General features: G+C 51.9%; 2 protein-coding genes and 3 non-coding genes across 5 annotated transcripts; 1 reads left to right on the plus strand and 4 right to left on the minus strand.

Annotated features, from left to right (window-relative positions):
* The first annotated feature begins 5,922 nt into the window (after positions 1-5,922).
* Positions 5,923-13,936, plus strand: B3GNT7 (UDP-GlcNAc:betaGal beta-1,3-N-acetylglucosaminyltransferase 7). The gene is made up of 2 exons (XM_042042170.1): positions 5,923-6,115; positions 10,485-13,936. Exons 1-2 carry the CDS (start codon positions 6,105-6,107, stop codon positions 11,683-11,685), a joined length of 1,212 nt encoding a protein of 403 aa, XP_041898104.1. The 5' UTR covers positions 5,923-6,104; the 3' UTR covers positions 11,686-13,936.
* A 1,946-nt stretch (positions 13,937-15,882) lies between these two features.
* Positions 15,883-23,435, minus strand: NCL (nucleolin). The gene is made up of 15 exons (XM_042042168.1): positions 23,348-23,435; positions 22,624-22,731; positions 21,739-22,033; positions 21,276-21,428; positions 20,723-20,911; positions 20,424-20,507; positions 20,029-20,164; positions 19,638-19,774; positions 19,053-19,179; positions 18,705-18,838; positions 18,214-18,340; positions 17,939-18,108; positions 17,304-17,430; positions 16,640-16,860; positions 15,883-16,370 (listed from the first exon to the last, which is right to left on the minus strand). Exons 1-15 carry the CDS (start codon positions 23,363-23,365, stop codon positions 16,291-16,293), a joined length of 2,106 nt encoding a protein of 701 aa, XP_041898102.1. The 5' UTR covers positions 23,366-23,435; the 3' UTR covers positions 15,883-16,290.
* On the minus strand, positions 16,982-17,120 carry LOC121671313. Its single transcript, XR_006018477.1, has one exon. It is a non-coding gene; the product is annotated as a small nucleolar RNA SNORA75 (small nucleolar RNA).
* On the minus strand, positions 17,736-17,812 carry LOC121671321. Its single transcript, XR_006018484.1, has one exon. It is a non-coding gene; the product is annotated as a small nucleolar RNA SNORD20 (small nucleolar RNA).
* On the minus strand, positions 20,243-20,312 carry LOC121671320. The gene has a single exon (XR_006018483.1). It is a non-coding gene; the product is annotated as a small nucleolar RNA SNORD82 (small nucleolar RNA).
* Positions 23,436-23,441: the final 6 nt, after the last annotated feature.

The following is a 23,441-nucleotide window of genomic DNA, read 5'->3' on the forward strand; positions in this document are numbered from 1 at the left end:
TCTGCCTCTCTCCTAAACCAATTTGGCCAAAAAAGGCTAATGTGAGCATTTCTGCATCTGCCAGCCTGGGAGGGGGCCCAGCCAGGGCTCGGGGTCTCAGCAGGCATGTATGGGGCTGTACGTTTTTCCACTTGGGCTGGAGAGGGGCCGTGGGCAGGCAGCCGCCGGGCTCAGGTGATTCCTGAGCCGCCCTTTCCATCTGACTCATGAGAGACGCCGCAAGTGCTCCCCTGCCCAGTGGAAAACACGTCTCCATGCAGCTCATGGCTTCTGGGTCCATGCCAGTCCCCAGGCAGCACAGCTTCCCAGGGCTGTGCTGGCACCCTGAGCCCGGCTCTTCCCAGGCTGGAGCTGGGAGAGTGGCTCCATGGGCTGATGCCCAGCCAGGGCTTTACCTTCAGGCTGTGCCCATAGCTGGCATGGCAGAACAGTCAGGGTGGCATGGGCTGGGCAGTACAGGCCCATGGTCCCTGCGATGGGCAGGAGCATCTCTGTGGGCAGGGCTCCTGATTTCACTGTTGGCATGATACTGCTTTCCCAACACTCCTGGTTTCCTCTCCTCCAACTCTTTGGAGGGTCCAGGGTGGAAGTGGTAGTCCTTCAGCATCAGGACAAGTCTTTCCCTTCCCAAGGCCAAGCACCCCATCCTTCTCCTTCCTTTCTGGCTTTGGGCAGCATGAGAGTGTCTCCCTCCTCAAATCCCACATTCACATCCCCTAAGCTTTTTCCATCTCATGTCCTTATGGGTTTGGTTTTTTCAGTGCCTGGATGCCATCCTACCACAGGTTCTCAGGAAAAACGCAGGCCCTGGGGCTTTCTGCACAAGGGAAACTGAGGCACGCTGGGGTCAGCACTTCTTGCTGGGGCACACTGGACTGGGAGAGACAAGCCAGGGCCTGTGGCTCCATGTGCCCAGCCTCAGGCTGTTTGCATCACGTACAGAGGCAGCCCCAGAGCCTGTCCCCTCTGTGCCCGCTGCCCAAGCCACAGCATTGGGCTCCCCCTGTTCCTCTGGGAAGGGAAATGTTTTCCCTTTCCCCTCCCATCCCTGCTTGCCAGCAGCGAGTGAGTCCGGTTTCCCCTGCGCGCTGCCGCCAAGCGCCTCTGGAACCACTGGAAAATGCATAAAAGGCCTGGGCAAGGCTGCGGTGAGGGTTACTTGCAGTCACAGCTGGATCCAGCTGCTGCTTTAAAGCAACAGCACAGCCACACAGGGCTCCCCAGGAGACCCAGGTGTCCCAGGGTTTAAATCCCGTGGGAAGAGAAGGCAGCATCCTCACTGGGCAGCAGCCCCGAGGCTGGAGGGGGCCTTTTCACTGGGGAAAATGAGGAAGGGGCAGCCCAAGGACACAAACTCTTGGGTGGGTCTGGGCCTGGGGTTTGCTCATGCAGGTTTGCAGAGTGCTTTCCCCTGCCCTGCTCCTGTGGCTCTTGGCACAATGACCAGGAGAGCGCTTCCCTGCCAGCCCCAGCTGCATCCCACAGTTGTGTCTGCAAAGGGCAACAGTAGCCTGGGGACCCCGGAGCAACGGGGGCTGGCCCAGCTATCACCCTACAAAGCAGTTTACACTTCTCCCCTATTTTTAGAAGAAATCATGCAAATCCCACACTGTTTGATTCTAGACAGGACAGTGGGTGTGGCCTTCAGCTGTGGCTCAAGGTGTTTTGGCAGTCCCCAGTGTTTCAGTGTGTGAGATACCGAGGCTGATGGAGTGGAATGGAGCAGCCAGCTTTGGGAAGGCAGAAAACCTCCTCCTGCATCCTGGGAGCCAGCATGGTCCCAATCTGGCAGAGGCACTGGGATGGAAACAGCCCCGGGGCACTGGGGTTAATGAGTAAAATAACTCACCCCCCGCCTGGGGTCTGGTTTATGGCCCTGTTAACGTGGGCAAGTAGAGGCAGCTTTCTGTGGGGGTGGAGGTCTTTCCTGGTGTCCCACGTCAGACTGGTCAGTCCATGACGTCTGCTTCACCTTCCAAGATGCAGCAACAAATAAGGTTAATAATTAATCCCAACTGCCTGGGGGACCTTCCCTGGGACTGAGGCAGAGCCGGTCCTGATCACAGCTCCCAGCATCCCACGTGAGAGCCGTGGTGATGGGCGCGTCCACAGGGTTGCTCTTTACCGCAGCATCATAAAAAGTGCTTAGAAAACAAATGTGGAAGGAGAAAGGAACATTCCCTGTCCTATCACATCCAGGATGTTTGCTCCTGAGTGTGTGCAAAGTCTTGATGTGGTGCGAGTCTGGCTCAGCCAAACATATTGCAGCCTTGACCTCCCTCCCTGCTCCAGGGTACACCACACGTGAGTGGTTTAACAAGGAAAAACCTAAAAGTGTGGCCACCCTGTGCAGCTGGTCTTGGGTCAGGCTGAGCCCTTGGTCCTGCTCCAGGCACTCAGAGGTCTGGGGAGGAGAGGGCTGGTTTGTGTGTCTCTGCAGGGCCACAGGACCTTGGCTTGTGTGGGAAACCCAGCCCAGGGACCACAGTGTTGGCACAAGTGGTCAGGAGGTGTGAGAGTTCCTGGAAGAAGTGAGAGTTTTTTCTGTGTATGTATAATTTGCTGGAATGAAAATAAATCAGAAAACAACACACACATCCCCCAAAAAAGAACCATATCAAAGAAGCCCGTGCAGCTTTCCCCAGTGAAACAAACTCCAAACCATCAGTGGGAAAATGCTGGCTGGGTCAATCTGCCACTAGCCAGTCTTCTGGGATTACATAAACTTCATAAGAAAAGCTCACTTCTTTCTTTGTACTATTTTTTTTTAAAAAAACATTTTTGTTCAGGTCCACTTTGAAATTAAAAGAGGATTCTTGAAACAAAAAAAGTATTGTGGTTCACTTTGAGAACATCTGAATGAACCACTTGGGCATCACCCCAGTCCTTGTCCTTTCCCTTAACCCAGACAATGCCCTGGAGCCCTGTTTGATGCCAGCTCCAAAGCCTTGTGACCCCACAGGTTGCTCCTCCCCATCTCCAGTGGTGTCACCAGTTGGCATAATGCTGGGGTGGGGGGGGCGCGGAGTGAGTGTGTGGCACAGGGACTGGCTCTCTCCAAATGGGTCCCAGGAGCCATCAGATGCCACCAGGAGCTGGTGTCACCCTGGCTGTGACTAGGGTGTCACCCAGGAAGGTCCGTGCATTGTCTTCCCTTCTGCATCCCCATCCAGTGCAAAGACAGTGTGTTCAAGTGCTACTCCTCACAGGTGCCCTGCCAGCTCTCCCAGGGCTGCAGTGGCCTGGTATACCTCAAATGCCACTGGTGTTGTGCAAGGCAGAGGAACTCGGCTTTTCCATGCCCAAGCAGCACCTGCCACCCAAGAGCACTTATCCAGAAATCCTCAGCTCCGCCCACAGTGCCAAAAAGGCACCTGGTGCCTCCAAGTTTCAGTCTAATGGCTCACACCTAAGAAATACAGGTGATGGGTGCTGCAGAGAAGGAGGGGCAGGGCTACAGATCCAACTGCTTTGCCGAAGGCAGGGCTGGGCAGGAATGGCAGGGATACGCTGCTGGCTGAGTCTGCTGGGGTGAACACAAATATTCAGGTTTCTCTTTTTCATGTTTCATTCTCAGCAGAGTGGTTGTGGCTGCTTATGTAAAACCTGTTCTTGCTGGGTGCTGGAAAGAGGCAAAGGGAATGTGTGTGGAGTAAGACTTTTTTAAAGAAATACGCTTTCAGTTGCATTTTGTTCTTCCTGCTTTCCCAGGGCAAATCTGAAGAGCATGAAAACTTAGTTTTGTCCTAAACTTTTCTATGTAATGATGAAAAAAATCATAAACAATTCTGCTTCATTTTCAGATTCATCCTTGGAACAGGAGCTGGCAGTGCCACAGATGCCCAAGACAGTGCTTATCCCAGGCATCAGGAGCCCCAGACCTGACAGGATTTGAGTCTTTAATCAGAGGTAAAGCTTTGTGCAGCCATCACACCCTACTGCTCTCATGCAGTAGGATGTGCATCTTTCCCACACAGGGGGGGGTTATTTGAGCCAAAACTCTGCAGAGCAGCATGGAATCATCCGGGAAGTCCTGTGCTTGCAGCCCTACAGCTTTCCTGCACGGAAGCAGCTGTCAGAGAGGCGGGAGGCTGGGAGCAGGGCTGGCAGAGCTCCCTGCCCCAGGCTGCCAGGAGGCCTCCTTGCCCTGCAGCAGTGCCACTTCCATGCCGGAGCAAGCACAGCCCTCAGGCTGCACCACAGCCAGCCCTGGGCTTGCCAGCTGGATGTGCTGATGCCAGGGGATCCACAGAGCCCTGGGAGACTGTCACACACCCACAGCTGCTGGGTGCCCTGGAATGGCAGCAGTCACCCCAGGGCTGTGTTTTGGGATTTGCTGCAGCTCCCCATGAGCGGATGCTTCCATCTCTGTCCCCATCATGGTCCCAGGGCAAGTTGCAAGGATCTAATGGTGGCTGCACTCTCAGGGCTTTCCTGTTCGCATCCCTTTGTGCCTGTTTGTGCAAGGGCCATTCTCCAGTGGGGTCCTCCTCCACTGTGAACCCCTCTTTGCAGAGTGAGGTGAATTCCCAGCCATGGGCTGGCATGCATCTACCATCCCTGTGCTTCAGGGATGAGGTGAGTCCTTACAACCTGTTCTGGTCAAGATGATGCTCAGTGAATCTCATGGCCATGATTTGCTTGGGGCCATGGGTGCAACAAATACAAACTTTCCTATAGGCACTGGGAGTAGGCTAAAAAGGCATCAGGGAAGGTATGTAGGGACTTTTGGCGGTGATAAGGACATGGGATGCTGTAGAGCTGGTGCAGCCTGTTTGGGCAATGTTTCCTGGGGAGCTTTCACAGCCCCCAGGACAGAGAGCTGCAGGGCACCTGGGAAAGCGATAAGCTGAGATAAGGAGAGAGAAACAGATCTGGAGAAAGCAATGTAATCTTGCTCTCCAAACTGAGCTGGACTTGGAGTTTTCTTGGTGCTGTTTGAGTAGCAGAGGTTGTGTGGGTTCCTCTGCATGTCCAGCCTGGGAAAGAAGAGCCTTTCCCATGAGAAGCTCAGTGTATCCAGGGGGTTGTGAGAGGTGTAGGAGACCCTGACCCTCATCACTTACAAAAAATGCAGAGGAACTGTTCAGAAGGGGACTGGGATATCTCTGCTGGGCAGGAAAGAAAATATTGCAAATTTCCTGCAGGCTTCCCAGGCTGGCTTCATGGTGGACATGAGCAGCTGGTGGGATTGGTAGGGTGACACAAAAGGGAGATATCAGAAATTACAGGGACTGATTTTTATGGCTGAAAAAGACCTCCAATTGAAATGATACATTTAAAAGGAAAGGAACATCTTAAATCTGCTTCTTAATGGGCAATGGGATGTCCCATACTGATATGGCTGTAGCAGGAATACTGGTGAAACTGCATCTGAACCAGGACTAAAGGAACGGTTTGGAAGGACACCTCACCTGCCTGTGGTGTTGTTGGAAATTTGACCCATGAGAGGTCCTAGCATGCCGAGCAGGCACCTTCCTGCTGCAGCAACTCCCTGTCAACTCCCTACACCCCCGTGAGCTGTGGGTCACAGGAGATGTGTGAGTCCTGGACAGAGCATGGATGCCTGGTGAGACTGGAGTCCTGGGCAGACTGTTGGTCCTTGACAAGGTGCGGACCCTAAGTGAGATGTGGGTCGTGGGAGAAGGGTGGGTCCCAGGAGAGGTGAGGATCCAAGGAGGTGCATTAAAGGCTCTGGAGCAGAGCTAATGCACCCCAGAAAGGGCACGGTGCACGAGGAGTTGGGCTAGGACACCGCCGAGTTCCCAGATTCTGGTGAGTGTCCCATCAGCAGCAGGGAGGGTCCTCAGGGGGACGTGTGGGGTGTCACCTTTAAACTCCTTGCCCTCGGAGCACTGGGGAGGTCTCTGCCTGCTGGGGCGGGCGGGGGGACGGGACGGAGGGGCAGGGCAAGAGTTAACCTACCTGCTCTGCTATCCATCTCTAGGCTCCACCTCGGAGAGAGAGGGGAGGGAAAAGAGAAAAAGTAGGGGGAAAAAAAAGAAAAAAGAAGAGGAGGAGGAGGAGGAAGAGCGCAGAGAGAAGCGCCCGGACCGCGGGCAGCCCGGCCAGCAGCGGAGCGGCCGCCCCGTCCCACTCCCAGCATGTTCCAGTGGTGAGTGATCTCCGGAGAGCGCGGAGCCCGAGCCCTCTCCTGCCCCGCTCCCTTACCGAGTCCCTGTGTCCCCTGCTCCGCCGTCCCGTGTCCTCCGCTCTCGCTGCCTGGCACCGCCGTCCCGGCGCTGCGTCCTGCCCGGAGCCGGGGGACTGCGAGCTCCCCTCCCCGCCGGGTCCCTTTCGAGAGTCGCCTCGGGGGTGGCTGGCCGGGAAAGGGCAGCTCTGGTGGGCATGGGGAAGCGACTAAGGACGGAGTTTGTCATTTGTCCCGTCCGTCTGCCCCCACCCCAGGAGCGACCCTCCTGCCGCCCCGGCTCTGTGGGGCTCCCGGCGGGGTCTCCCTGGCCGCGGTACCCCGGGCAAGGCTCTCTGGGGGTCCCCTCCCGACAGAAATTTCTCTCCATCCCGGGCACCGGAGCTCCGACCCGGTGGGAGGCAGGATGGGGGCAACGGGCAGGGGCGGCCGGTTGGTGGCCCCCATCCCTGGGGATGCCTTTCCCAGCTTTTCCCTGAAAAGGGCTGGTTTCTGTGGTGGGGCCGGGGAGAGCAGGGCCTCCAGCCCTGCCCGGTGGGGTCCCTGTCCCACGGCAGCGCCAGCCCGGGGGCAGATGCCCTCGGCGGGGGCAACACCCGGGGTTTCAGCTCTTGCCTCTTCCCCAGAACCGTGTTTTTACCGCCTTGTATTTAAACCAGACAGCTTTTATGAGGAGGGGACGCATCTCCGGGCACCCCCATCGCGAGCTGCGGCCCCACTTGGTGCTTGCACCCAGTTAATGCACAGGCTATTTCTGGGGTCATTTGGGTGCTTTCTGCCCAGCATCTGCCCCTTTATAGGATCCCTTCTCCAAATCCTTGGCACTACCAACAGACGGGATTCGATATTGGCCGTACCTCCAGTGACTGGGTCTAACTGAGGGACCAGAAAAAACCCATTCACATAAATAGACAGCGCTGACGGATCAAAGAGGTTTTCACGTGAATCCAAAGTGAACGGGATGGGGGTAGAGAGCCCCTGTCTCCCGGGGCCTCATCTGCCCTCGAGCATCAATACCTGAAAGGGATACTGCCCACCTCTAATTAGGAGTTTATGTTTAACTGCCTGGTGTCGCAGCCACCTCACAGGAAGGCTTTTGAAGGCTTTTTTGAAGTTTCCTTGGTGGATAAAAGGGAAGAGAAGGAGCAGGTTAAGACCCTTTCAAAGCTCTCTTGATGGCACCAACACCAGCAGCTGGGGCAGTCAGTCCTGGTTGGTACCGATGGGAGCCCCACCCCAGTGGCTGCCACCCTTGGACCCTGCAGTGCTGGGTGTCCCCAGTTCCGGGGGTTGCTATGGAAACTGGCTGGGGGCTGTGCCCCAAATGTCCTGGGGCTTGGCAGGGTGACTTCTCTGTGATGGCAACAAACCCAAAGCACCTCCCTTGCCAATGCATCCCCAGAAAGCAGGAGCTACTTTTACACCTGTACCTGAAGTACTTCCCAGCTGAGGAGACCACAGAGCAAAAAGGCTCATGACCCAAAAAGATGCACGAACAACTGTTGCTCTTTTGCCCCCCAAACCCTTGATGTGGGAATTGCCTGCAGTTGTGGCTCAGGGTCTTCCCGGCAATTTCCTGGCAGTGCAGGGTCAGGGTTTCTGCAGGGCAGAGGCGGCTGTGGGGCTCCTGGTTCCTGCTGGACCTGGTGGGGCCCCGTGATTTGCAGTCAGACCAGTAGGAAAAATCCCAAATAGGTTCTTATAACAAAGCAGGAGTTGCACTGGTAAGAGCTGGGAAACTGAAGGGAGAAGGAATAAGTTTCTGTGCTGTTGTGCAACACCTCACCTATAAACATACCCAGGCCACTCGACACTCCACGTCTTAATAAAAGCTGGAGTTCTCCCCTCAGCCGTGGGTCAGTCTTCTGTCTGGACCCAAGGAGAGTAATGGGAATCGGTGCACCCATGCAGCTCCTCTCTGTTAAGCTGAGTCTGCCAAGGCTGGGACCCATCTGTGCCAGTTAGCGACAGGCCTACCTATGCAAATTTTAAAAAATTATATCAGTAATTGCCTGCCCTTTGGCTTTTGGGGAACATTTGGCTATCCCTCAGGTTGGGTATTTTATCACTCGTTGTCCTTGTGTGGTGGGGAGTGTAAGATTGTGGTGGGATGGGATTGATGCAAATGGAATTACTACACAGGGGGTGACAGGGGTTATTTCTGCGGCAGTGCCGGGTATGGATGAGAGCTTTTAAACATCACTTGGCTGTGCTTGGAGTAAAGTTGTATTGGAACGGGAGGATTTGTAAGAATAAGCTCAAAGCTGTGCAGGCAGGGCAGGAGAGGGTTAAGGGAATGGTGAGATCTAATCAGAACTGCTCCCTCATCAGTCTCAGATGAGTGGCCACATATAAAACCGGATGGGGAATATCTATCCATTTACCCATAATTACTTATTTCCACGCTCGCTCCCACAGTCCACACTAGTGATCACAGTTTTCCCATGAAAACATCGGGCTCAAAACTTCGTGCTTCAGGGTGAAGCCAGAGATAGGAGCTCCTGAAAGCTCCTGGTTCCCATCTGGGGGTTCCTGCATTTCAGGGTGAGTGAAATCCCTGAGCACAATGTTGTCCCCTGCCCCAGGGAGTCTGAGGGCCTATGGGGTGTCCCACCAAGCAGGTGTTTTGGTGCAGTCTGAGGCCCGAAACTCCAGCAGCTTCCTGGTGGTTCTGATCACAATCCAGCCCCCGGGTCTAGGAGAGTTTCATGGCTTTTTTGGGGTTTTTTGTCTGTCTGGAAAATACTTGGGTTAAATATTTCAGATTTCAGCATCAAGCTCCTTCTCTGGACTGTCCTGAAGTGAAGGTGCCATCTGCCTGCTAGAGTTGATTCTGGATCTTTCTGTCTCTGATGGGAGCAGGGGCCTGAGGGCTGTCCCCGTGGGTGTCACCTAGGCTGGGATGTGCTTCTGACATTAAGAGGACAGGCACAGGGGCATCCCGAGACCAGTGCCACATCTGTCTCCTTCAGCTCCACAACACAGTGGCAGGAAAAAGGGGTCTACAGACTGCCAAGCACCTTGTGTCGGAGCAGATAGAGATAGGGCTGCCCTTGGGAAGCTGTTGGAGTGGACATGAGGAGCTCAGCTGCCATCGTCCCGTGCCCAGTGCTCATTTGCACAGGGAGATGGCCCAAGGCAGCTGGAACACGCAGGACTGAGGCAGGAGGGAGTTGGTGCAGGTGTGCAAGCTGTGGAGAAGCCAAGTGCTCAGGAGCTACATTGTGCAGCTGGGCAGAGAGGGCAGCCCCCCTCCTCTGTGGCAGTGGGATGAGAAACCCTTTAGCTGTGTGGAAAAGCAGGCTGGGGAGGAATTGTGCACAATAATCTCCAAGTGCAGCCTTCTCGCAGTCCCAAGGACCTCAGAAGGATCCCGCTCAAGGCCCCCATGAGCTCCATCCAGGGTTTGTCCCATGAGCCAGCAGCTTCCCAGGACTATAGGTCTGCAGCAGAGGAGAGCAGCAAGATGGCCCTGGGAAGGACTAGATTTGATCTACTCATCCCCTGCACACCCTGGACATGCAGACACCTGGTTTGTCACAGGCTGGGAAAATCTGCCCACCCGATCTGCCCTGCATCCACTGCTCCTTATTACCACAAAGGGAGCAACAGGACCCAAGAGCTGCCAAAATGCCCAGGAGTGCCCCCAGAAATACTGGTTCCCAAGGTGGTTGTAGGGTTAGCAATGTCTTTTTCCTACTGAACCTTGAAATTTGACTCAAATGACTTTTTTTTTTTGTCCTGATGTGCCATTTTGAAATGAAACAGCAGTGCCAGTTTCCTGTTGACTCTTATGGTCTTCCCAGCTCTGGTTTCTCAGTGCTGTGTAACCCATAATGCCAGTCTAGGCCATGGACAGTATGTCTGTCTTGGAGCTAAGGCTTCCATGGAAGAGATAATTCCCTCCTGCTCTTGTCCTAAACTGCAATTTTCAGATGGCTGAAACAGCGGTTTCCCTTGGGACTTTCCTCTGAAACAGCTGCCTTGCTGAAACTCTCACCCTGATTTCTCTCTCTCAGCCCATTTTCATCTTTCCTGTGAACCCTTCCCTGGCCCTAGCACTGGGGTTACCAGATGACACTGCAGCCACCCCCACATGCCTTGTGCCTGTTCCTACAGTTAAGTGTGGCCCCAGAGCCACCCCACAAGCAGGATGCAGCTGGGAAGAACGCATGGAGGTGTCCCGCAGCTCTTCCCATGAGGTTTCTACTCCTCAAAAGGTGATGGAACACAGATTATGAGCATCTTATGACCTCTTGAGGAGGTGCTTTTGTAGACAAACTTCTTGCAGCCTGTAGCTTCTTCTCTTTAACCCCTTGTCTCTTCCCTTTAGGAAGAAGACCATCTACAAAACAGTTTGTCTCTCCTTCTTGCTGATCATTACAGTGACGGTGCTGCAGCGCGGAATGGCCCCCAACCAGTTCATGCAGGGCCAGCAGCAAAAAGAACTCCCCCCTTCAGAGCCCTTGAAATCGCAGAAGAGAGACAATGCCTTCTCCATCAGCAGCACTTTCTGGAAGACCAAGAAGGAGAAAGCTCCTGTGAAGGAGGAGAGCGTGATGGCAAAGCAAACAAAATCCTGGGATGTCACCACTACCAACTGCTCAGCCAACCACAACTTCAGCAAGGTGGATTGGTTCAAAGGGCTGGAGCCCAACTTCCAGCAGTTCCTGCTCTATCGGCACTGCCGCTACTTCCCCATGCTGATCAACCACCCGGAGAAGTGCAGCGGGGATGTCTACCTGCTCATCGTGGTCAAGTCCATCATCACGCAGCACGACCGCCGTGAGGCCATCCGGAGGACCTGGGGCCAGGAGAAGGAGGTGGAGGGCAAGAGGATCAGGACGCTGTTCTTGCTGGGCACAGCCTCCAAGGAGGAGGAGAGAGCCAACTACCAGAAACTGCTGGATTATGAGAACCACATCTATGAGGACATCCTGCAGTGGGATTTCCTGGACAGCTTCTTCAACCTCACTCTCAAAGAGGTCCATTTCCTGAAGTGGCTCGACATCTACTGTGACAATGTTCGCTTCATCTTCAAAGGTGACGACGATGTGTTTGTGAGTCCCAGCAACATCCTGGAGTTCCTGGAGGATAAGAAGGAGGGAGAAGACCTCTTTGTGGGGGATGTCCTCTACAAGGCCAGGCCGATTCGTAAGAAGGAGAACAAGTACTACATCCCCAGTGCCCTCTACAACAAAAACATCTACCCACCCTATGCAGGGGGTGGGGGCTTCATCATGGATGGAGCCCTGGCCAAGAGGCTGCATAAGACCTCAGAGACACTGGAGCTGTACCCCATTGACGACGTCTTCCTAGGGATGTGTTTGGAGGTCCTTAAAGTATCACCTGTTGGGCATGAGGGCTTCAAAACTTTTGGCATTGTGAAAAACAAGAACAGCAAGATGAACAAGGAGCCATGTTTTTACCGAAGTATGTTGGTGGTTCATAAACTGCTGCCTCCAGAATTGCTCCAAATGTGGGACTTGGTCCACAGTAATTTGACATGCTCAAGAAAACTCAATGTCCTTTAGTTCAGTCTCTCTGGAGAGCTAGGCCTGCAGGAGCTGGGACAACTGATCCCTGCTCTGGGGTGGGGTGAGCCTCTGCTGGTGGCACATGAATCCTTCAGGGGCACTGCCCTCCGGGGCAAGGAGGGCAGAGATGCTGTGCTCGCGGGCAGGGTTTGTGATAGTGTTTGTTCCTGTACTGTATTGTGGTTCACTTATCTCCAGCTGGGTTGGGGGTTGCTGAAAAAGAGAAAAAACCCAACAGAACATGACAAGTCTAGCATAAAATGGAGCGAGGGCAAAGAGGTTTGTGCTCTGCTTTAGGTACCTCCTCCACAGCAGCATGAGTGGAGCAGTGGAGGGAGGCAGGAAGGGATGTGGCACTGGCATTTTTTGGAGGTGTTCAGGGTCTGGCTATCCAGGGAAGCTGCTCCAAGGGAGTTCGGCCAATTTTAAGTGCATCGGCCCCTTCTGACTAAAAAATCATGGGATTTTATTTGTTATCTCAAATTTCTTCTCCATGTAAGGTTTTGGTAACGTTGACCCTGTGTGCATTGGGTTCACCCCCACCAAAGTCCTCTGTGTCCCCATATGTAGCTGGGGAAAGAGCTCTTCTCTGAGGCTGGCCCTCAACAGCCCTGAGTCCCCATTAAGGTTTCAGCCTGGCAGTTGGGGGACTGGAGTCCTTGTCCCTGTCAGAGGGTCCCAGGCAACGGTGGCTCCCAGCACCAGCCTGGGCTGTGCTTGGTTCTCCAGCCCCTCTGCAGCCTTACTGCACATAAGAGGAATGCACCCAGCTGAAATTCCTCAGGGATTTGTTCCTCCTGGCAGGAAAGAGACTAGGCCAGCTGCCCTTGCCTGCAGCAAAGGAAGCGGTGGAGAAAACTGGTGGCCCCCTTGGAGTGCCCCAGGGATTTGTCACTTCTGGGACCCTACCTCCTGGGCATCCCAGGGGAGGCCCTCTGCTTGCTGCACAGCTGCCCTCACGGCTTTGCCTTGCAGGGGACAACAGCCCCAAAGGCCCTGTGTGTGGGCTGCTTCAGGTTCAGCCCTGGTTTGTCTGCAGCTGTGATGCTCCAGGGTAGGTTTGGAAACATTGGTCCTGCTCCAGCATGAGAAGCAGGGTCCAAGGGGACAAAGTGAAGGAAGGCTGGTGTTTCACACATGTGCTCCTCTCAGGGTTGTTGCAGTGTTTATTCTACAGGCTGAGATGAAGGAGTGTGACAGGGAATGGTGTCATGAAACATGGCCTTTTTTCTTTGAGCTGAAAGGGCCACAAGCTCTCAAGGGGAGCCCTGGGCTGGCTGCTGTGATGGAAACCCCCCAACAGAGAGACACGTGGCCATGCAATGACCACGGATGCTCTGCAGCCACTGACTGCAGGCATGAGCAAAGCCACAGGAATGTGCAAAGTCACACATGTTCACACACGTGATCCCAGGCACAGGCTCTGCACACAAAGATGTCCCTGTGTGTAGGGCTGGCATGCCCAGATGTCCCTGCAGGGGGTGGACACACACAGCCACATCCATGGCCCTGACCATGCACAGCGAAACACGGGCACATATGCCCTTACTCCCTTCTCCCTCTCTGGTGCCAGACATTGAAAGGAAAAAAATTTTACTACCTCAAAGGTTCCCCTGTGCAGTGCCTTTTTTTTTTCCTTTCTTTTTCTTAATGCATTTTGGAAACGGGCCTGTTTCATTTACTCCAAGTACATTCCCCAGGTCAGAAAATAAATTTTAAAAGGGCATAAACCTGTCTAAAAGGGCACCCACATGCCAAGCCACACCACTCAACATGGCCCTGCTCAGATGAGATGCAGATTTGAAGAGGAGGAAGAGCCAGTGCTGTCCAGGACTCAGCTGGTGGTGATACTGTGAAATTGGATGTACAATGCACCAGGTCCCTGGAGCAACAGGGCAGAGTCCTGAGGGCATTTTTGGTACCCACTGGGCTTTGGCAGCACACAACTCTTTCCTTTTCCCTCCCCTCCCTCCTTCCAACAGGAGTGAGTTCAGAAACACTTTCCAAATTGATACCTCCATAATTTATGTCAGGTACAGTACTTTGGGCTGTACATTTATCCTGGATGCAGGGTCAGCTCTTGTTCTCCGTAGCGATGTGTACGGTGAGCTGGGGCTGTGTGCAGACATCTCTCAGTGTTGTTCTTCACCTGGTGGGACCTGTACAGAGAAACCTTGTAGATTTTGGTGAATATTCTAGTTTCTAAATAAAGGTTAAAAGAAAAAGAAAACAATCCTACAAGCCTTCACCTCATGTCTCTAGTGAGTTTCTGCTGGGAACAAAACCTAGCAATGGGCTACAGTGACAGAACTACTTCTTGGAGTGGGCAGCTGGGGGCTGTAGCTGCCCTGTTCCATTCTGGCACAGCTTCCTTATGGAGACTGGCACGGTAACAAGCCTGGTGGGTATTTTCTCTCTTTCATGCACTCCTCCACCTCCATTTCAAACTAAACTTCAGAGCCCCCTGGTGCCCTGCAGGGAAGAGCTTCCCCTCTCAACCTCTGTGGCAAAAGCCACTCAGCAGGGTTGCAAACTCACTGGTTTTGTTGAACACTCTCTCCTTGTGCAGAAGGAGATGGGCAGCTCCTGTCCCTGTCACCCTCTCCCCACAGCAGGACCTTGCTCACTTCCACAGCCAAAGCACCAGCATGGGGTAACACAAGCCCTGGCCATCAGGTTTGAACCTGGCTGGGCTGAAAAAGAGGAAAGCCACAGATGAGCCCTTGGGTCTCACCATGGTGTGGATACCTGGGCCTCAGTTTCCAGGGCTGGCACCTGGCCCGATCACTCCCGGTGCTGGGGAGCAGAGAGGCCAGCAAAGGGGACCAGGACATACTGTATTTGGCAGGCGGGGCCATCTGCCGCTGGGGCTGGCTTCTCCAGGGCACCAAAAATTTCATATGCATGGACAAAATGCAAATGGTGAGTGGATGATTCTACTGCAGGGTACTGGAGTGCGAGCAAATGTTCCAGCCAGGATCCCAGGGTCCGGGAGTGGGATTAGGGCGGTGCGCTGGTGTGAAACAGGTCAGGCCCGAGGCTCCCCCGGCCGCGCCCCTCAGGCAGAACCCGGCCAGGAATGGCGGGAACGACGCGCGGCGCGGGCGGTGCTGCCCCCTGGCGGGCGGGCCCACCTCTCCGACCATTTGCCGCCGGGCCGCGGCTGCAAAATGGCCGCTGGCGAAGGGCTGGGGAAACCCTGGGTCAGAGCCGGGGGCGATGAGACACGGCACACAAACCCCACAACCCTCCAGCTAAAGCGGCCCCAGCCACTACTGGTTTAGTTTTAGCCACAGGGAATTGCCTTTCGCGAAGGACTCGACGTTGGGAAGCCAGGGAGAATCAGCCACAGCAGCATGAGGGGCTGCAAAGGCTCGGCAGGGCAGGGACCATCCCAGCACTGGCCCAGTGTGCCGGGAGGGTGGAACGGTCCATGACCAGAGCCAGAGCTGGAGGTCACTGGCACAGGCCCAAGGCCAAAAGCCAGGGCTGGACCCTTCAGCAGGACACTGGTAGATGACACTGTGGGTCCCTGCACCCAGGAAGGCTCATGTTTTCTGCACCCACAGATCTGGAAAAGCCATGTACTCAAACAGCTACCACTGCAGGACAGCACCCTGTGCCTGGCTCGTAAAACCAGCCAGTGACCACTGCCACAGGACTGGCCAGGACTGAGTCCCTCCATCCTCAGGTTGGTGCCTGACCCCACATGAGGAAGGGCAGCAGGCCTGAGTTTGGTTACAAACAAGCAGCCACTTATCCCAAACTCCTGTTCATGTATTTGCTTCACATTTAGGGACAAGAGTCGTCAATTTGAATGAAGCACAAGAGAAAATGCCTGTAGGAGAGAGCAACTGAACTGCAGGGCCTTAGTACAAGGTCTGATTTACTTTGTTTAAAAAGAAAGTAGAAAAGCAATTGGCTAGCAAGCACCATCACAGCATCTTCAGTTAAAAAAAAAAAAATAAAAAGAAGAAAGAAATACAATATGGTCGTGGTTACAGAGCTTACCTTGTCCATCATACTCTTCTCCCCTCCTTCCTGCTAACACAGCACACATACAACACTGCTGGCACAGGCTAGAGCAAAGCAGGACGGAAGCTGCTGCTGTGACACCAATGACCTTAACCCAAGAGAGGGAAGGTTACAGACAGCCTGTTTCTCACAGCCTGGCTTCATTTAGTGGCACAGAAGTAACACGAACCAGTTTAGGTCCTTTAATCTGTCCAAGACAGGATGCTAAAGCACAAATGATAAAACATTCTGCATTTTTACAGCAAAAATGCTACAGAAGTTTATAGGAAAAAAAAAAAATTTGTACATGGGTAAAACATTATAAATTCAAGACAACTCACAGACAAGGGGTAAATTCCCACATCTATCACTCTTTGTTTTAAAAAGTTCATTTGAACAGGCAAGCAGTCAAAATGGCTTGCTCTCTCTTCCTTGAAATGAGAATTTTATCTTCCAAGTGGCTCACAGTACTGCTTCGCTTCTTGGAATGTCCTCCGAAGGCTCCGCCAAGATCAAAGGAAAATAAAAACCCCCGGAGTCCTTTCAGATAGTCTCGGAGAGCAGGACAAGGGAAAGGAAAGGGGAAGTTTATTCAAACTTGATTTTCTTCCCCTGTGGCTTATGATCTCCACCTCCTCCTCTGCCTCCTCGGAAGCCACCTCCTCTACCTAGAAAGAAAATTATTGCAAAAAACAGAGTTACCGGTATAGTATCTATGATATATACCATATATATATATATACATATACACACACACACAAATATATTGCAGTGGTATATATATACACCACTACCCTTCCAAACCCAACCTGGCACAGGACAGAAAATAAATTCACATCTAATGCTCTGTGGTAGCCCCACACCATAACCCCAAGAATGGTTTGGGGTTCATTTCTAAGCACACCCCCTCCAAACAGCAGCATTTGCTTCCTCTTACCTCCAAATCCACCTCTGCCACCACCTCTGCCACCAAATCCACCTCTTCCTCCTCGGCCACCTCCTCTGCCACCACGACCACCAAATCCGCCTCCACGCTGGAAGTCACCCTTTGGCTTGGCAAAGTCAAGGATCACTTTGTTTCCATCTATCTCTCCATCTTCCATGGCTTCTTTAGCTGCTTTGGCATCTTCTGCAGAGCTGAAGTCCACAAACCCAAACCTAGGAAACAGGTTACAAGAGTGACAGTCACATTCCATGAGCTGCAGCACCACCTTCAGGTTCCTGACAGAAATCCTTTCGGAATCAAATGCGAGCACTTCTGCATCCCACAGGACATGTGACTTGTAGGACAGCAGTGGCTAATCACAATCGATGGAGGCCCACTGTGAGTTTGCCAGTACTGAACAGTTAATTTTCTTCTCGTGCGAATCCATTGGCTGCCACGGATTTGTTGGCAGGAAGGAGCTCATTGAGAAGAGGTGTGAAGTGAGCACATGCTGCCCTCCACCAGTGGACCCCAGGCTGTGTTCTCTGCTCCCAGCCCATTTCCCAGTTTCACAGAACCACCCACATGAGCATGAGAAACACACTGCATTGCAGAGATCAGCTAAAATGAGGTGCTCTGTAGCACCTGAACCTATCCCAGGTGATGTTTAGCCTACCCTTTAGATGATCCAGTGTCTCTGTCTGTGACTATTCTCGCGCTTATTGAGCCTTCAAACGATTCTCTTAACGTCTCCTCCGTGGTGTCCTCAGAAAGGCCTCTGACAAACAGTGTTTTGCTTTGCTCTGTGAAAAGGGAGTACATTCAGAAGTCAATCAGCCTGAGCAAGGCAACCTTCAGCTTCAGCTTCATAACATCACATCCACTACTGGCTCCCAGAACAGTTCTCAGGGATAAAGGGGTTGTTTTCAAGGAACAGATCAGGCACCTGAAGTCCATGAAAACTTTTTCAGGACTGCAGTTAGAGCCTGACATCAAAGACTTCCATCAGCCAACCTGATACTGCCAAATTAAGTTTGCCCAGCTCCCTTTTTTAAAATAGATGCTTGCACCTTATCAACAGTGATAATAACTAACAGTACAGACACTGCTGGATCAGCACTTGACTATCTAGAGGAATTTGACAACAGTTTCATCAGCATTTCAGATAATCAGTCATCATATCCAGCACACTTGCTTACGATGCAAGTATTTCACTCCACTGGCATGTTTAATTTTTTTTTAAAAGCAGCCCCAGATTTGCCTGGATGGTGCCCTCCTGCCACAGCTGGAGATCAAACATGAAACACTTACGATTGAATCCTCCTCCTCCTCCTCCTCCACCTCGTGCGTTCGTGTTCCCTTTCTGCCATGATGGTGAACTGAATTCCAGTCTGATTGTTCTGCCTTCAATCTCTGTGTTGTTACAGGAATTCAATGCCTCTCTGGCATCCTCAGCTGTGGCAAAATCTACAAATGCATACCTACATGGAGAGGAAGATTCCAGTCAGCCTGGGAGTAACAAGGGATACTTGGAGGCAAGTCATTTGCAATGCCAGCTTGGGGGTCAGAAGAAAGGCACCACATACCCTTTAGGCCTGCCCTGGTTGTTCTGTGGCACCTTGATGGAAGAAGCTTTCTTAAACACTTCTTGGAGAGTCTCTTCTGTAGCAGCATACGAGAGGTTGTTGACAATTAGGGTCTTCGACTCTCCTCCTATTGGGAAAAGCCAGTGCTGTTAAGTGCAAGTCTGGAGAAGGAGAGCCTTTTTCCTCTAGTTATCCAACCCTGACTGGGGGTAAGTATACTTGTTGCCCCCTTCCTCACCTCAAGGTGAGGCACAAAGCCAAATCCAACCCTGTTTTTGTCACCTAGACCAGTTGCACTCCCCCCCCCCCCCATCTGAAATATGCAGTAGAGACATGAAATGCACAGGATGCAGTGCACAAGTCAGGCAAAAAGGCCTGGTATCTTAGTTTTCTTGCAGTGTTTTCAGTTGCCGTATCTCCAGGAACTTCTGAAACAAGTGGATATGAATCCTGAATGTCATCTATATGCATGTTATCAGTACAAAAAGTACCTTTCTGATGTTCTTGCTGGCTCTTCTCACCAGTGAAGTCAATGACCACGGCACGACCCTCAATCTCTGTGCCCTGCTTCTCCTCCAGAGCTTTGTTTGCCTCAGCTTCTGTTTTAAATTCAACATAGGCCATCCTACAGCACAGAAAAGAATGTAAGCTTACACCCCCTTCCAGGAGTGACTAAGTTCATAAATGAGGGAGTGAAAGACGTAGAAGAAAAATGCTGCAGAAAGTAGTACAGCTAATGCAGCAGGTTCCTTAAGGCAGCCAAAGGACACGTAAGCTTATCAGAATATGCCAAGTGCTGAAGAAACAGCAAACACACAACAGTCCTCTCAGCTACACACCCTTTGCTGCTGCCATCCTTGTTCATCACTATCCGGACTTCCAGTGCATTTTCAAACACCTCCCTGATTTCATCCTCAGTTAAGCGGTAGGGCAGGTTCTTCAAAAACAGCGTTCTGGCATCTCTCTCTGCAAAGACAGAAAGGTTACTTTCATGTTACCAGCTAAAAATCCCTCCTCATCTACACTGCCAGTTCAGTGAGACTCAGCAAGTGGATCCAGCAGAAATTAACAGTATGCATTCACATTTTCAGAAACTGCAAAAGCAACTATAACAAAAGTTAATGAAACTATTGTACTTCTCCTTATGGGCATGAAGTTCAAAAAACAAGTCTTAAAGTTTCAGAAAGAAACACATTTCTTCCTCAGCCCTCCCAATATGCACTTTTTCTTGGGATCACATTTGCAGATATTCCAGTCTAAACTTGCATATCTGTATGTCAGCGTTTTAGAAACTGTTTATTGCACAGAGCCCAAAGCAGGCAGATCTGCCATGAGAGAGCAGAAGAGCAGCCATCAGTAACACTTCAAGCCCCCATTGTGACTTTTCTTTGACGTCCACAGGTATTCAGAGTTACGAGCCATACCTTTTTTGTTTTCTTTAATAGTTTCCTTGCTCTTTGCTTTTTCCAGTTTGATTTCCAAACCCATTAACTTCTTTCCATTCATTTGGAGAGCTTTTTCCAGATCCTCGGCAGATGAGAAGTCCACATAGCCAAACCGCCTGAAAGAACAGCATCCTTAAGATCTCAGCTGATCCATCTCTGGCAGCAGAAACCATGAACAGAAACCCAACAGCAGAGAGATACCCACTGGTCAAGTTCCAGGCAAAGTTAAACCCTCATCAGTACCGTGGCTCTTCCATTACTACCAAGCAACCACTGCAGCATCTTGGGGGAACCAGCACACTTGCACCCCTCCAAACAAATTACTGCAAATTAAAAGAAATAAGCAGTAAAATTCTACTGATAAACTCACTTGGAAGCACCGATTCTGACATCTAAAACTTCAATATTCTTCTTCCCAAAGAATTCTCTGAGGCCAGTCTTCAGCTCGTCATACTCCTTGGTGCAGACCAAATTTCCAACAAATATGGAGAAAGCTGATGTGGGCCCTTTAAATGAAAAGATAAGAAAACAGAGGTTTTTTAAGGCTGCTTTTTAAACTGGGAGCCAGACTCCAGACAGCTTTAGCACATCAGGTTTTGCTCAAAAGTGACATCATATTTCAGTATTAAGTCCCTTATAATCATCATTTGTGCTGGGAAACCCCACCCCTGACATCACAGACCTTCACAGTTAACACTCCTCACGCAACAGAGTCCAATCACAGTCCATCAAACAAGCATCTTTTGATGATCCCACACCACTTACCATCTGTTTTCTTTTTCTTGGCCTCTGGTGCACTTTTATTGGCCATTTCTTTCTTTCTCTTTCCAGGTGCTTCCTTGACAGGTTCTGTGACAGAAAACAAAACAACACTGAAAAATACAGAACTTTTCCTACACTGAATCAAAACAGGAGCAATTATCTTTACACCAGTCACACACAAGACCTTCTCTTGTCACTCAGCAACTGCTCCTCAGCCCAAAAGACCATTACAGGACAACATTTTTGCTCAGGCATCTTTCCTGTTATTAAAGAATTATGGTCTCAAAAACATTTCAACTCACTTTCATCCTCACTTTCCTCTTCAGCATCCTCTTCATCCTCCTCCTCTTCATCGTCCTCTTCATCATCATCCTCTTCATCATCTTCCTCATCTTCAGATTCTGCTGCCTTGGCTTTCACTGGTGCAGCCTTGGCTGGAGTGGTTTTCTTCACTGGAACAGGGGCTGTGTCCATGGCCTCATCTTCAGACTCTGAAACAGTATTCAGATAATTCCACATTAACCTCCTTTTGAAACTAAGAAAACAAAATGCTGTTAAGCAAAATGTTTCTCACACCCCCTTAAGTTTGTATGTTCTCAGGAAAAGTTTGATACAGTTAATTTTTACAAAAGCTGTCTCTCTCCCTCGTTTTACTACATTAAAAAAAAACTAATACCTGTTCACCAAGAGTAAGAACTTTTACTAACAGTAGGGAAATTAGCATCCATTCAGCAACATGGACAATAGCAACCAGCTAAAACCAGCTGGGCACACACTGCATCACTCCCACTATCCACTATGTTACCCCTCTCCCCCAGCTTCCTTTTAAGTGTTTAATAATTAAGCATCTTATACCATCCTCTTCATCATCCTCCTCATCGTCCTCTTCATCCTCATCCTCCTCCTCAGATTCCTGCTTTGCTGGCACAACTGCAGGCTTTTTGGCTGGTACTGCTGCAGGCTTTTTGGCTGCAGGCTTCACAGGCATTGGTGGTTCCTCTTCCTCATCTGCACCAACAGTACAACAAGTCTTTACTAGTAAGGTTCAAAGGACGAGTGGTATAAGTAAAAAAAGTACTTAAGAGCTTCCCAAAATTTTGCCCAAAAGTTCAAGAAAGAGCAATCAAGAAACTAGGAGATGCTTTACAGGCTGTGTGTGAGGCAGCTGCAGCCCAGTTCTCCTCCAAACTCCACCCACTGCCCGCCTCTCCTTCATAACCCCTTTTTAATCAATGAAACCCGCCCCCCAAGTATTAAATCATACAATGAGACTTGATTGAACCAGCTTTAGTCAATGTACATTTCAAAAGTAACTTACCAGAATCATCATCTTCATCCTCCTCCTCGTCTTCCTCCTCTTCCTCATCATCTTCGTCATCATCTTCATCTTCACTCTCCTCCTTCTTAGCATTCTTTCCATTTTTTGCTCCTTTGGTTAGGACTGCAGCCTTTTTAGGAGTTGGAGCAACAGCCCTTTTGGGCTGTGGGGTAGCCACAACCTTCTTTGCAGGTGTAATTGCCTTTTTCACAGGAGTAGCAACTTTTTTTGCAGGAGTTGCAGCCTTCTTGGCTGGAGTAACAGCAACTTTCTGTGGTTTCTTCTGGGGGATCATCTGAAAGACACATTAGTGTGAAACTCATGCCGGCCCTTTTAAGCTACCATTACATCACTATCAGACAAACATACAGCAACTGCAGTCTAAAGCATATCCTTTTGACAGTTTCTGTTAAGGTACCTTAACTGCCCATCCTGATGAATCAATAAAGTTCAAACCCAGCTTGTTTATGCTTTTAAGAGCCTACTTATGGAACACCAAAACACCACCAAATTCCCTGGTCCTGAAGCAAGACCAGTGATCTTTTAATAGCATTCAGCGTTCCGAAAATTTTACACTTGCACATTATCTGCATGTGACAAATCTCATATTGCTTATTCATTACTAGAATAATTAAGTACCCACTTGCTTATCAGCTTTACGACTTTAAGACCCCAGCAGTACTTCCAAAAGCCTGGAAGTACAAACTTAGCAGCTGAGCTAGTTTTCCCCACGCTGCTTTGGCCTTATGAAATGCAGTTTATTCTTTAGCCAGTTTAGTGAGGAACACCGACTGTTTATTAATGTGCTGTTACAGTGTAACCCACAACCCTCTTGGTACTTCTGTAACACGTGCATCCTTCTGACTCCATCTCTAGATCAATCACCTCTTCTCCGCTGCTTTCCTCTAGGTCAGAAGACTCCTCTTCCTCGCTTTCCTCAAACTTTTTCGGGGGAGGAGCCATTTTTTTCTGTTTGACCTGATTCTTCGGGGTCTGAAAGAGAGGGCGAGCACCACGTTTAGCTCCCGTGCATACCCGGGTCGCCTGCGAGCGCTCGCTCCGGCAGACAATTGTCCCCACCACGTGGCCGCCCTCCCGCCCCCGCGGCGTTCAAGAGCCCGTCCGGGGGCTGCGGGGCCTTGCCCGCCGGTGTGCGGGGCCTTTCCAGGGGCGCGGGGGCCGCCCCGGGAGCCCGGCGCGCTCCCATGTGCTTGCTGTCCCCGCGCCCCACGTGGCCGCACTGTGACGTAGCCCCGCCCCCCATCCCGCGCGCGCTCGGACGCGGGGCCCACCCGCGTCCCTCACACACACGGACCCTCACCCCGCACCCCGCTCCCCTCCCGCCCCGCGCCCCCCGTCCGCGGCCGGCGCACGGAGCAGAGCGGGACGGGGCCGCTTGAAACCGCTGCGTCCGGGCCCGCGGCCCCTCCCCTCGCCGCCATCTTCACGGCGAGGGAGACCAGGCCTGCAGCCACCGCGCGGCCCGAGCGCACAGCGGCGAGAAGGCGGCCCGGCTCCCTCCCAGATAGGCCGCCATCCGCACCCTCCCGCCCCGGCATGGCGGCGTCCGCCCGCCGCCCGCCCGGCGGCTGCGCTCCGGGACCCTTACCTTGGTGATCTTCACCATGATGGCGGCGGTGCCTGGCGGCGCAGGGGCGGCGGCCCGGCTGTGTCGGGAGCGGGGCGGGCGCGTCCGGCGCGGC

Source organism: Corvus kubaryi, unplaced genomic scaffold (genome assembly GCF_017639235.1).
Source record: "Corvus kubaryi isolate FWS band 111438036 unplaced genomic scaffold, C.kubaryi_AGA036_p1.0 37397, whole genome shotgun sequence".
Taxonomy (NCBI): domain Eukaryota; kingdom Metazoa; phylum Chordata; class Aves; order Passeriformes; family Corvidae; genus Corvus; species Corvus kubaryi.